The following is a 12,687-nucleotide window of genomic DNA, read 5'->3' on the forward strand; positions in this document are numbered from 1 at the left end:
CCTAATTCTGTGACGTTGTAGGTGTCTGGGATTCTTTTACTGATTCACCTACTAGAGCATGGATCTGCCCCGGTTAAAGTTATTCCCTTTGAGTGTGGGTTTTTTCTTTCTTTTTTTTTTTTTGGGGGGGGGGGGTTAAAAAAACATTTATTTTATAATTTCTGGGGCCATTTAATCTATTCATCTTTAAAACCATTTCTTACTGAGATTGACATCCTACCAACACAGTTACTTGCACTGAGATTGCTGTGCCAGTTATAGCATTGCTGAGAGCAAACCTCCTCCGTGAGAGGCCAGAGTTCACCCCTACAACTGTCCAAAGGGTTGGGTTCTGAGGTCTGAGCTAGTTGTTATAAAACTTTATTGCTTACCTCTGTTGTAAGTCGCCTCATATATTTTTGGTAATGAGGCAGGACATATAAATAAAGTCATAAAATTGCTTTATGTAGTGCTGCTTGGATAATCGTAGGTCTTAGAGCCTGGCATGCATCGGGCAAAAAAACAAAACCAAAAAACTGCCTGCTTCTGCAGGTCAGATCTATTCTTCCCCATTTTAAATTGGGGGCAAATGAGGCACCGAGAATGCCACCCTGGTACATCCCACAGACAGCAAGCCTAACACAAAGTAATCCAGCCCAGCTCTCCTGACCTTTTGTCTGGTATTTCTTCCATTACTTAGTTCTACCGGGTCCTCTGAACCTCGGTGCAAAGAGACTGTCAGCAATTCACTCCTCCACTCAGATTCAGTCTGTCAGCAAATGCTTAGGAAGACGCTCTGTTCAGTCTCCAAGAGCAACAATAGTGTTAAAGAAAGAAAACAGGGAATATTTTCTCTCAGAATGATTATCTGTGCTTGTGGTACACTTAGCATTTGGAGGTTGGGAGTGGCAAGAAGATGGACTTTTGTGTCCATGCTTCCGGTTGTCACCTGGAAGCAGTTTTATAAATTGATTATAAAGCCACCTCTGCCCAGCTCTTCCAGTGGAGTTTATGACCCTTATGAGAGGTGCCTCGGTGTTCATGGTTATAAGCTGGGCTCCAGGTCAGCAGTTCTAAACCACCAACCGCTCTGTGGGAGAAAGACAGGGGGTTTACTCCCCTCAAGAGCTACAGTCTCAGAAACTCCCCGGGGCGGCCCTCCTCTGCCCTGCAGGGTGGTTATTAGTCATGCTTTGACCCGTACAAGCTCTGATAGTCTACGTGACCTGGGAAAGAGCTAGATTGCAGACATAATGGTCGCTTTTGGGTTTAAGCTTTAAGCACCAAGGTAACAGGTGGTCGGCAATCCATGATGTTCACCGTAAAACCAAAGACTGTGCTCTCTGTCTAGAATTCTTAAGGCCACTCTGCATTGAACGGGTGACGTTTCAGATGGCTAGGCACGTGATTAGTAATGGTAGCTATCACGTGGTTGGAGTTTGGCGTACACAGGAGTAAGCCAAGTTCAAAACAGACTCACCACCTCGAGTCAATGCTGACCCTGTAGGCCTGGCTAGAACTGCCCCTGTGAGTTTCTGAGACCGTGCGTGTCACAGGAGTAGAAAGCCGCACTTTTCTCCTGCGCAGCCACTGGGGGTTTCCAACTGCTGGCCTTGTGGGTAACAGCCTGGGAAATGCCACTTTGTCCAGTTGCCAGCAAATTCATTCCCCCTCATGGTGACCCCGTGCATGGTAAGGGTTTTCTGTGGGGTTATCAAGGTCTGGGCCTTTGGGTAGCAGATCCCCAGGCATTTCATCAGAGAACCTGTGCATGGGTGGAAACCCCAGTGTTTGGGTTAACCTTTGGGTTTGGCATCAAGTGCTGGCCATAGGCACCACCACCCAGGACTCCCGCGAAATGCATAAATGCAAAAATGTCGAGTTGATTCGAACTCATGGTGGTCTCTAGTGCTTCCAAGTGGAATGGTACTACCCCGGGTTTTCTTGGCTGCCGTGGTATAGTAGCGGGTTTCCATGGTTTCACTGAATGGCCTTGAACCACCAACCTGCAGTTAGTAGACAAGAACCGACTCTTGGCTACCTTTGTGAAACTCACTGGAGGAGTTTATTAGTGTTCTGAATAATTGATCCCAGGATCTTAAAAGCTGCATTTTCATCTCTTGGAATGTTCTCGTGTTGAAGGTGAAATCTCGGCTGTCATGAAATCCTTGCTCTCCGAGCTCCTTTTGAATGCCTATCCTGTCAGCTATAAAACCTGTCAATTCCCATCTCTCGGTAATGGTTGAGTAGAAGAGGGCTGTTCTTGTTAGTCAGAAGCGGAATTTCCCCTACGTGTGGCATCCTTTCCCCCGCTGACCTACTGAAATGAAAGACGAGAAGTAAGGATTGAATCTAATTTTCCCTCCCGTAGTAGCAAGATGAGTTGGGTCAGCAAGGCCAAGCCCTGCAGATGGCTTTAAATGCCTTTGCGATTTGATCTCCTTGCCTGACCCTGCATTCCTCTAAGTGCCCATCACTGCCACTCTTGACCACCCTGACAAGATTCCAAGGCGAACGCAGCAGAAACGAGCAGGCGCCTGTGTGATGACTCCGGAGGGTGTAGCGTATTAAGTGAGTCAGGCAATGAACCAAGTCTGACTTGTCAGCTCCCTGGGAGGTGAGCACATTCACCCTATACTAACTCCATACACGGCTTCCCAAGCTCAAGTGCATCGTGGTCTCTGCTTTCCAGCAAAACCGACGGACAACACACATAAGATGCCAGTTAACACGACTTTTCATGTTCCAATGGTCTGAACATTGCTGGGGTGCACGCCTTTGTTTTGGATTCTAGACTGTTTTCTCAGAACAAGGGTGCTTGTGAAGTGTGGGGAGTGGGGACTTGGGGGAGGGGGGATCACTATGTTTAGCTCTCGGACTGCTCACCTGCTTTAGGCACGAGGGGAAAAGTATCCTTTTTGGCTCTTTACAATGCACCATGCAACTGCATCGCACTTGGAGATGTGCAGGATAGCTTTAGGTATTACAATAAAACAGCTTTTACCTTTCCACGTTTCCACTTCTCCCGAGAAGCAGGATTCATTTTTCTGTTTTTGTAGATAACACGTGCATGATTCATAACCAGTGGTAACCTGCTTTTATTAATGTTTCCAACAGATTGGCAATATCAAGCCTTCCCTCAAAGAGAGGAAGAGGTGGAAGTGTACTCCCACGCTGGCAGCCACAGGTGGAAAAGGAGCGTGGACTCCCTCAAGGCTGTTGACACGAACCGAGCAAGCCTGGGCCAAGACAACACCGAGCCGAGAGGCTTCCCAGACCTACTGCCGGATGATGGGCAGGACAACACCACGCAGATTGAGGTAGATAAACAGCCCGGGCAATGACAGCAGACTGAGGAGGACATGTCTTATAGGGCTCCCATGTCTTATAAGAGTACACAAATTGTCTCCTTTACATTCACAAAGATAAAGGCACACCGTTGGACATTGAATTATCCACCAGTGCATTTACTCATGGCACAAACAGACTTGAACTTGGTGTTGGGGGCACAGAGCTGGGGACACCCAGAAGCATGCAATAGGTCCTGTCCTCAAGGAATTAAACATTGAGTACAGGGGACTCCACACTAACCAAGTCAGGGTGATGCCCACAGACGATTTTGACTCCTATCGACCCTGTGAGAGAGCAGAGAACTGTTTCTTAGGAATTCTCAAGTTGTAAATCTTTACAGAAGCAGCCTGCCTCCTCTCTCTCTTCCCAAAGAGTGGCTGCTGGCTGGGAACCACTGACCTTTTGGTTAGCATCCCCAGGTTTAACCCACGGTGCCACCAGGGCTCCTATACCATGAGATATGTGTCTGAGGGGAGGGATGATCCATCCTGTTGGAGGATGGGATTATGGCAGAGTGAACAAGTAGCAGGGATGGGCTGGCTGAAAGGTGCTCACTCCATTGAGACCCAGTTAATGGGAGGAGAGAAGACATGTCTGGATCCGTGAAGTCCTTGTTGAATGGAGATTTGTGGGACAGTGTGGCTGGCGTGTGGAGGAGTCCTGCTTGGTGGTGCTTGGTGGTGCTCTGGGTCAGCTGCTGGGCTGCTCACCAGTAAGTCACCAGTTTGTACCTACCAGCCACCTAGGGAGAGATAGAACTATGAGATAAGGGGCAGTTCTGTGTCCTATCGTTTCCACTGGAGTTGGAATCAGCTCTGCAGCAGTCGGCTTGGTTGTAGCTTGGTGGTGTATTAAGCAGTCTAAGAGGGGACGCACTGTCCAGGTTTGCTTGGGGCTGAGCAGTTTCCTGGCACGTGGAAATTTCCTTATTAGAAAGAGGACAATTCTGCAGAGACTATGATGGCTGATTGCTCTATGATTGTAATTAGTTCTTTGTTATGGTTGAAGCCAGACAATGGAAGGAAGAAAAAGGTTGAAGGCTAGTTTGGAAGTTTGCAGAGGTCAGAGTTTAAGGTTTCCCAGAGACTTCTCGGCTGGTATTAGGTTGCTTAAGTCACCGTGTAGGATTGTAAGTCTTACAACGTGTTCTAGTAAGTAACCTATGTATAACAGACAGGCCGATAGACCTTGTGGATGTAAGTGAAGACAACCCAAGAGGCTCTTCTTCAGAGCCTGCTGTCACAAGGGAGTTAGCCACCTGCTCTCCCATGGGGCTGAGTCCAAAGGTAGTCACGGGAGTGAGACAGCTGAGTGAAGGGGACAATCCGATCCTACAAGAGGGAGATGGGGGGAGGAGGGGAATGGGGCAAGCCCTTGGGAGGCTTGCTAAGTTGTCGAGGGCAAACGTGAAGCTCTGATCTGTACATGCCCACCTGCTTCACAAGATAGAGCAGGCGTCCTCAAACTAAGGCCCGCGGGCCACATGCAGCCCGCCGAGGATATTTATCTGGCCCCCCAGGTGTTTTTGCCCCGTTTGTTTTTTTACTTCAATAAGATGTGCAGTGTGCATAGGAAGTTGTTCATAGTGTTTCTTTAAACTATAGTGCGGCCCTCCAGCAGGTCTGAGGGACAGTGAACTGGCCCCCTGTTCAAAAAGTTTGAGGACCCCTGCGATAGAGGTTTTGTTTTAACAAGAGGAGGAATTTCAGGGATCCTCTGATTGGAGGTTGTGTGCCTGGGGCAGCTGGAAATGGGTTGCCTCTTCACAGGAGTATCTTGTGTGGTTCCTTGGGGGAGCATGTGACTCTACTTGGTCCTGAATCAGAAGCAGAGGTCAGGAAGCTGTCAGTGAGTCCCTGACCAAGTTGGAACTGTCTGGCCTGCTTGCTACAGAGGTTGCTTGCGGGTCAGTTTTCCTGTCACGGAGGTGCTGCCAGGGGCCCGGCAGCAGCATGGTGGTTCATTCCGTCTCTTCATCCTTCTCCTGGGTGATGTGATGGGAAAGTCTCTTACAATTTTTAGGAACCAAGAGGCCTTCTTTTTACTGTGCCACCATCTCTGAAATACTTTTGGGGGGAAAAAACCTCCATTTCATTAAACCACTACTACAGAGCCCTGCAAATAGTATCAAAGTATCCCTTTGTTCCCTCAGAAAGAAGGGAATTATCCAAAGATCTGAAGCCTTCTGTTGGAATTCGGTACATGAGAGAAGCCCAGCAGTCTTTCAAAAGCCTCTCTTTAGCTTGAGCCGGCGTGAGACCGTTGGCTCCAGCCTGGTGGCTGCAGCCTGCCCTCTTCACAGGCGATGGAAGATGTGCCAGGAGCAGGAGTGAGAGGTCTAGAAAAGGCTAATCCGACTCCTGCAGAGTGGCCTGCTAGTCTGGCCATGGTGTTGTTATAGCAACCTGGAGAAGTCAACCGAATTATTCCCTGGGCCCCGCTATTTAGCTTGGGTGCAACAGGAAGCGGAGACCTGAAGGGAAGCCAGCAGCACTGTGTGCTGTCTGTCCAACACGGGTACCCTACTGAAGCCGAAAAGGGGAGCGCAGGTGTCTGGGTCTCTGTGACCTCTTGATGGGGCCCAGACTTGTCCTCAATCAGTTTTAGTGTAGAATACCTCTGATCGCCATGATGTATCACCACACTTCAAAGTCTAATCCCAGCTGTTTATCCATAAATCTGTTGTGCGGATAAATGTCTTCTTCTTCTTTGTTTTTTTGTTCCTCCCTTTTCTGTTTTATCTTAACTGAGGGAGATTATGTCCGGTGAATAGATTGCATAACGAGGAGAGAGTCTGGCTAGACCAGAGGATGTGCACTGGTACAGATAGGAACTGGAAGCACAGGGGATCCAGGGTGGATGATCCCTTCAGGACCAGCGGTGAGAATGGTAATACTGGGAGGGTAGAGGCAGGCTGGGTTGGAAAGAGGGAAACAATTACAAGGATCTACATGTGAACTCTTTCCTGGGGGACGGACAACAGAAAAGTGGGTGAAGGGAGACGTCGGACAGGGCAAGATATGACAAAATAAAAATATATAAATTATCAAGGGCTCATGAGGGAAAGGGAGTGGGGAGGGAGGGGGAAAATGAGGACCTGATGCCAGGGGCTTAAGTGGAGAGGAAATGTTTTGAGAATGATGAGGGAAATGAATATACAAATATGCTTTACACAGTTGATGTATGTATGGATTGTGATAAGAGTTGTGTGAGCCCCCAATAAAACGCTTAATAAATAAATAAATAAAATAAAATAAAATGAAAAAACACGGAGGAGAGATAGGGGAGGGAACAAGTTATTGGCATCTACTGGGCCCCAGACTTTTACAGCCGAACAAAACCTTGCCCAGACCTGAAGAATCCCCGTGATTAGTTACTAATCAGGCCATTGAAATCTGAAGGGTTTTTACCGGTTGTTGTTTTTGTTTTTTTGTAGTTGATTGCTAGGTTTTTCTTCTTAACCCACCTCAGTCTCAAAGATCTGCTGGCACCTGTTCAGCATCGCGGTGTCACCGAGGCCTCCAGGGACAGATAGGTGGTGGCTCTGTTTCCAAGGCACTAAGAGCTCCCACTTCTGTGTGTGCACCAATCAGTCCTAGCCTTGTGAAATTTGTATCCCTGGCTTCACAAGCCAGTCATTTTGACTTTCCCAGTGAGGACCATTTCAAATGTAGGGCACATAGTTTCTGTAGTCACTCACTAATGAGTACACAGGTAGTCAAACCCAGGTCTACCCCCCAGCCCCATGTTTGTCCTTTCTATTAGTCTTTTCTCCCACGAGCAATATGCAAATACAAACGATACTTAAATTACACCACGCTTTTGCATTGCAGCAGCACTGGAGTATTGACTGCTGTGGCCGTGATACAGGGGCTTCCATATGAAGGAGGCTTCTTCTTTAATCTGCAATTCAGTAGCAAGGGCTCTGTCTATTTCAAGAGGTTATTTCTTTTCATGGGGTTATGAGGACTGGTGGAGATTATTGGGGCTCTAAACGCCCCAGGCGTTCCTGAGTGGTGAAAACTGCAATCAGATACTTGCCAAGGAGCTAAGGGTAGAGGTCAAACAAGTTGACCCCTTTGGAAACAAGACCTGGTGATTCCCTTAAAAACAAAATAGCCAGTGATAACTCTCAGGAGCTCAGTGCCACTGTGAGGTCCCTAAAGTTACTTTGACTCTCAAGTGTCTCGCCAGCAACCCATTTTAAGTTACCCCAAATCACACCTTGGCGCTGCCTATAATTTTGGAAAACAAGACCAATTTCTGAAGCTTCTAGGAAATTTTTTCTTCCCTATTCCCTGGACCATAAAAGAGTTTTGTTTTGTTTTGTTTTTTAACACTATTGCCTTTCTTTTGTGATACATATTTTTATTGGGTTAAATTCAACAGGAATCAGGAAGGAAGGAACCGAATGGTTACAGAGTGATTACTCTGGGCTCAGTGTGGTGACAAGATCTTTCTTATCCTTGAGGGATAGGCCTGTTGATTTACATTGCTTACTGCAAGGTATGAACATGGAAGACTGTATGTGCTTTCGTTCTCTTGTAGATAGATGCATCCCGTGTCACTATCAGAAACCAGAATTATCCTGTTCAATAGCTCTGGCTGTAGTAGTAGTGACTATTGAAGTAATTTATATTCTAGTGAAAATAAGACTGTTCAGAATGACACCACTATACATTCATCACTTTATGCCACTGTCCAGACTCTTTGTCCCACTTTCATGGAAATTGGAAGAGGAAGAGGTGGAGGTGGAAGAGGAAGAAGACAGCAATAGCATATGTATCGTTGTTTTGACAAAAATTCATTCTAAAATGAGCAAAAGCTATTAGTCTTCTGAATTGATGACAGTGTTTTCTTTTATGGCTATACACAAAACCAGATAATGGAAGGACTCTGAAACTTAATATCCCAATTAAATACTTCGTCTAACTAAAATTAATAAAAAACACTCTTCCCATGAGAATAGTATAGAGCTGCTTAAAAAGCAAAGTCAAATATTTGAGAAAAATATCATGAGCGTCTTGAAGCCCCTTATGACTTCCTGTTTCATAAAGCGGGTACTACCCTGCCAATGGGCATTTGTCACTGTTCATCTGCATGTTGATTTATGCGTGATCATTCTCTTTGCATTCCCTCTGTTCACGTGGGCCCAGAACCACTTAGCCACGTGAGAAGAAAACTACCTCCTCCAGATGGCTGTTATAATGGCTGTCCAGCTGGTGTCTGGCTCATGGCGACCCTGTGCAGAAAGGGACATCAGGCTGCCTAGGCCTGTGCCATCCCCCCTTGATTAACTGTAGGTGGGATCCTTGTCATTCACAGCGTTTCCATTGGCTGGTTTTGAGAGTAGGATCACCAGGCCTTTCTTTCTCATCTGCCTGAGTCTGGAAGCTCTACTGCCACCCGTTCAGCATCCTAGACATGCACAAGTCTCCACTCCCATGGTGACTTTACCTAAGCCTGAGTTGAACTTGGTTTTCCTCTATGGAAGGCAAGAGTTCTACCACTAAACCACTAATGTGAATACTCTCTTTGCAATTAAACTCCAAGACCAAATCCATTGCCCGTAAGTGGATTCTGACTCGTGGCGACCCTACAGCAAACCTATAAGACAGAGTAGAATTCCCCCGCAGGATTTCCAAGACTTTATTATTTACAGCTGTAGACTGCCTTAAAGTTTTCCCTTGGAGCAGCTGTGGGTTCAGCCTGCTGTCATGACCTTTCAGTCAATAGTCTGGCACTTTGATGGTTATAATGCCAGGGTGATTATCAGATATCACAAGTCAAATGTCACACACAGCCACTGAATGTGTTTTTGGTTTTTAAAAAAAATAAGTAAATGAAGGGTAAAGCCTTGTGGGTAAGGTGGAGCTCCTCTCCCAAGCAGCCTCCGTGTATTGTGGGGCTGGAAGAAGGGCTCAGCTCCGCAGCTGCTTCTCACTGCCGCCCTGGCACCTTCCGATCGGGAGCGTGTGCACCCCGGACTCACCTCAGAGGATGGAGAGGACCTTAGCAATGTGTGGGGAACATTACTGATGTTCTACAAGGCCAGTTTCATCAGGCCCTTCCTGCGGGGCAGTGTCAGTAACTCATAGATCTTAGCTTTACAGAAATCAATCAGAGTCATTTGGACACATTCAACCAAATATATATCCTTTGCCTCTTATTTGTGTGCAGTATTTGAAAGTGTCAGATTCCGTCTCTTGGCAAAATGATGTGTGTTTGAAAAGAAGGGTGGACTCTGATATATTACCTCGTTCAAACACATCTGAATGTGGCCTAAAAGGGACCTTTTGCTCACGGATTGAGTGTAGTTCTGCCACCCAAACCAAATCAGGAAGTTAACATTGGGGCATTTGCTCAAATTCACCTTGGAGATTTCCTGGTTTAGGCCAGGTCCTGCCGGCTATCCTGTATTTCTGATCAACTGCCAGGTGATGCCGGTGTTGTGGGCCCATGGTTCACAGGTGCCAGGAGCTAGACCACAGCATCCAGTTCTTTACATTGTGCTGATGGCTTCGTACTTCTGTTCTGTTGTTTTGTTTTCTCTTCAACTTGTTTGCTCTCCTGCCCTCCCCCCACCTTCCCATGGGTGCCTCTGTAGTCTGGGGTATTGCTATGTTGACGCCTCTCTGCTCACTCTACCAGTGACTGGCCCAAAAACCACATTGATAGGGGAAGAATGTAATCATGTCAATTGGTGACATTTATCCAAAGAAAGAGAGGTACCACTTGAAATGGAAAAGCAGGGTGAGCAATTGGTTTTAAGGAAATCATGTTCTGAAGAATCTTAAATGCAGTCCGGTTGCCTGCGAGCACCAGGCCTTGCAGAGTTCTGCCGTGGTACCACGGAAAGAAGTCCCGGCCGGACTCAGCACCTGCACCGTCTCACATGTTGCATTTGCGCACAGTCAGAGGTTACCAGCAGCTATGTGTGATATGCCCAAGATAAAAGCCTTAACAGCTATTGCAGAGCATGGATGAGAAGCTGGGGAAGCTGGGAGATTAAATAAATGAAAGTGACATTTCTAGAACAGAAACAATGAGGATATTGGCACAATCTTTCTTCCGTGGCTTTTTTATTATGGTTGGGGTCTTTTTCTTGTTAAGCATTATTTGTAGTTTGGTCTGTAAACTATTGTTTTCACCCTTACCACGCGAGTGCAATTCTGTTTCCTATTGTTTCCTGTTGGGTCTCCAGGCTGTGAGGCACAGGATGAGTGGAGGCATCATGATAATAACACATACAAGGGGGTGTAGGGAATGCGGTGGGGGGGGTGTCATTTCAGGAGTAACTAGTGAAGACTGGAGGGGGGAGGGAGCACCAGAACAGATTGTGATTGCATAAATCACCTTAAAAGGTATTTACCATGGGGGAAGGGGGATGCTCTAAAATTGATGGTGGGGGGATTGTAGAATTCCCTGTTGAATGATTGAATTACCTGATATGTAAATTGATTGTCAATAAAACTGTTGGAAAAAACTGTTGGTAAGAAAAAACAATGCAATCATACTGATCATTAGGTTTAGAAACTGTGGAAGGGGAGCGGGCATTGCTGTGTATATTGTCACCAACAAAATAAATGAAACTACCAAAATACATGTGATAGAAGTGGCTCCACACCTAGTGAGCAATTGCTTTTTTGTCCCAAATATGTAAAAGCTCTCTTTAATCTGCTGTGGCACAAGTTGCCAGTTTTGACTCTCTATTGACGGATTGTACAGCACTACCTTTACAGAGTTGCCGGTTGCTAACTGTTCTAATGCGGTCCTTAACTAAGAATGCTAATGAAAAGGAAGCCCCTACTTGGCAAATGCCTAAACTTGAATTGGAGTGCGGTTGTTTTGATAATTATTTTGCAAAGAGAGGGCAGGTTTTTGTTTGCTTGATTTTAAATCATGTTACAACATTCCACACATCAGTTGTATCAAGCATATTTGTACATATGTTGCCATCATCATTTCCAAAGCATTTTCTACTGGAGCCCTTGATATAAGCTCCTCTCTTTTCCTCTCCCTCCCTCCCTCCTCCACCCTCCCGCTCTCCCACCTTGAATCCTTGATCAATTATATATTGTTATTATTATTTTGTATCTGACACTGTTCATTGTCTCCCTTAACCCACATTTCTGTTATTCATCCCTTTCAGGGGAGGGGGTTATATATCCAACCTTGAGATAGGGTCCCCCTTTCTTCCCCTTCTTCCTCACCAACTGCCCCTCCTCCCCTCATGCTGTCACTCCTCCCACCACTGTTCCTGAAGGGGGTATCTGCCCTGAATTCCCATGTGTCCAGAGCTCTGATCTGTACCAATATGTGTTTTCTGGTCTAGTCGAATTTGTAAGGTAGAACTGGGTCTTGGTAATGTGGCGGACAGAAGCATTCAGGAACTAGAGGAATGATGTGTAATTTGTAGGTGCTATACTGTACCTGGGTTGAATCATCCCTTCCTTATAACCTTCTGGGGAGTGGATATCCAATTGTCTACAGATGGGACTTGAGTTTCCACTCCAGTTCCCCCTTGTTCACATTAATATAGTTGTTTGTTTGGGATCCTTTGCTTATGCACCCATTTTGTCTTCAGTGATCATGTTGGGAAGGTGAGTATCAAAGAGTACCAAGTTATTAGAACAAAGTGTTAGGATGTTAAGAGAGACCTTGAGTAGAGCCCCAAAGTCCATATGCTATCTTAATACCTAACATGTAAGTATATGAACATTGGCTTCTATCCCTTTTATTATAAATTAAGATATGTACATATATACATACCTATAACTATACTGCTATAAATAGCTTTACTTCCTATTTCTTTTCACCTTCCTCCTATCCCACTATCATGCTCACCCTCCATTCAGTTCTCAGTAATTCCTCTCGGGTACATTGCACTTGATTAAACCCCACCGGGCATTATATGGAGGGCAGGTTTTTCTTGTGACGTGTACACAGAAAGCCAGTGGTATGCTTGTTGAAGAGAGATGCATCAGATTATTTTTCGATAGTGGAAATCTTCATGCATGTGTGTCTTTTAAGCCTTAAATTGCTTGTCTGCTGTCAAGTAGATTCTGACTAATTGCTTTCTGAGTTTTAGGAGTCTGGGGAAAAACAAGAAAATAAATATAGGACAATAATAAGACCTAATCCACAGAGACAGAGTCATGAAGTTTCTGGAGTACTGCTATGACATGTTTCTCCGTTCCATCTGTCCCAATCAATTTCCAGAAAAACCACCCTTATAGGAGAATGTGGTCCTGTAAATTTGTGACATGTATCAATTGAAAGACAAGTACCACTTGATAAGAGAAGTTGTGGCTATAGATAAGAAAGTGAGACCCAGGTGTAGATTTGTTAATGAAA

The 12,687-nt window shown here is 45.7% G+C and overlaps 1 protein-coding gene across 1 annotated transcript in view; it reads left to right on the top strand.

The window, feature by feature from the left end:
- PLXDC2 (plexin domain containing 2) overlaps window positions 1-12,687 on the top strand; it is a 446,078-nt gene that overhangs the window by 185,504 nt on the left and 247,887 nt on the right. The window contains exon 2 of the mRNA XM_013008120.2: window positions 3,097-3,299. Coding sequence (XP_012863574.2) covers window positions 3,097-3,299 — 203 coding nt within the window. The remainder of the gene's footprint in view (window positions 1-3,096; window positions 3,300-12,687) is intronic.

Source organism: Echinops telfairi, unplaced genomic scaffold, assembly GCF_000313985.2.
Source record: "Echinops telfairi isolate 266 unplaced genomic scaffold, ASM31398v2 ScPeMD7_7473;HRSCAF=8511, whole genome shotgun sequence".
NCBI lineage: Eukaryota > Metazoa > Chordata > Mammalia > Afrosoricida > Tenrecidae > Echinops > Echinops telfairi.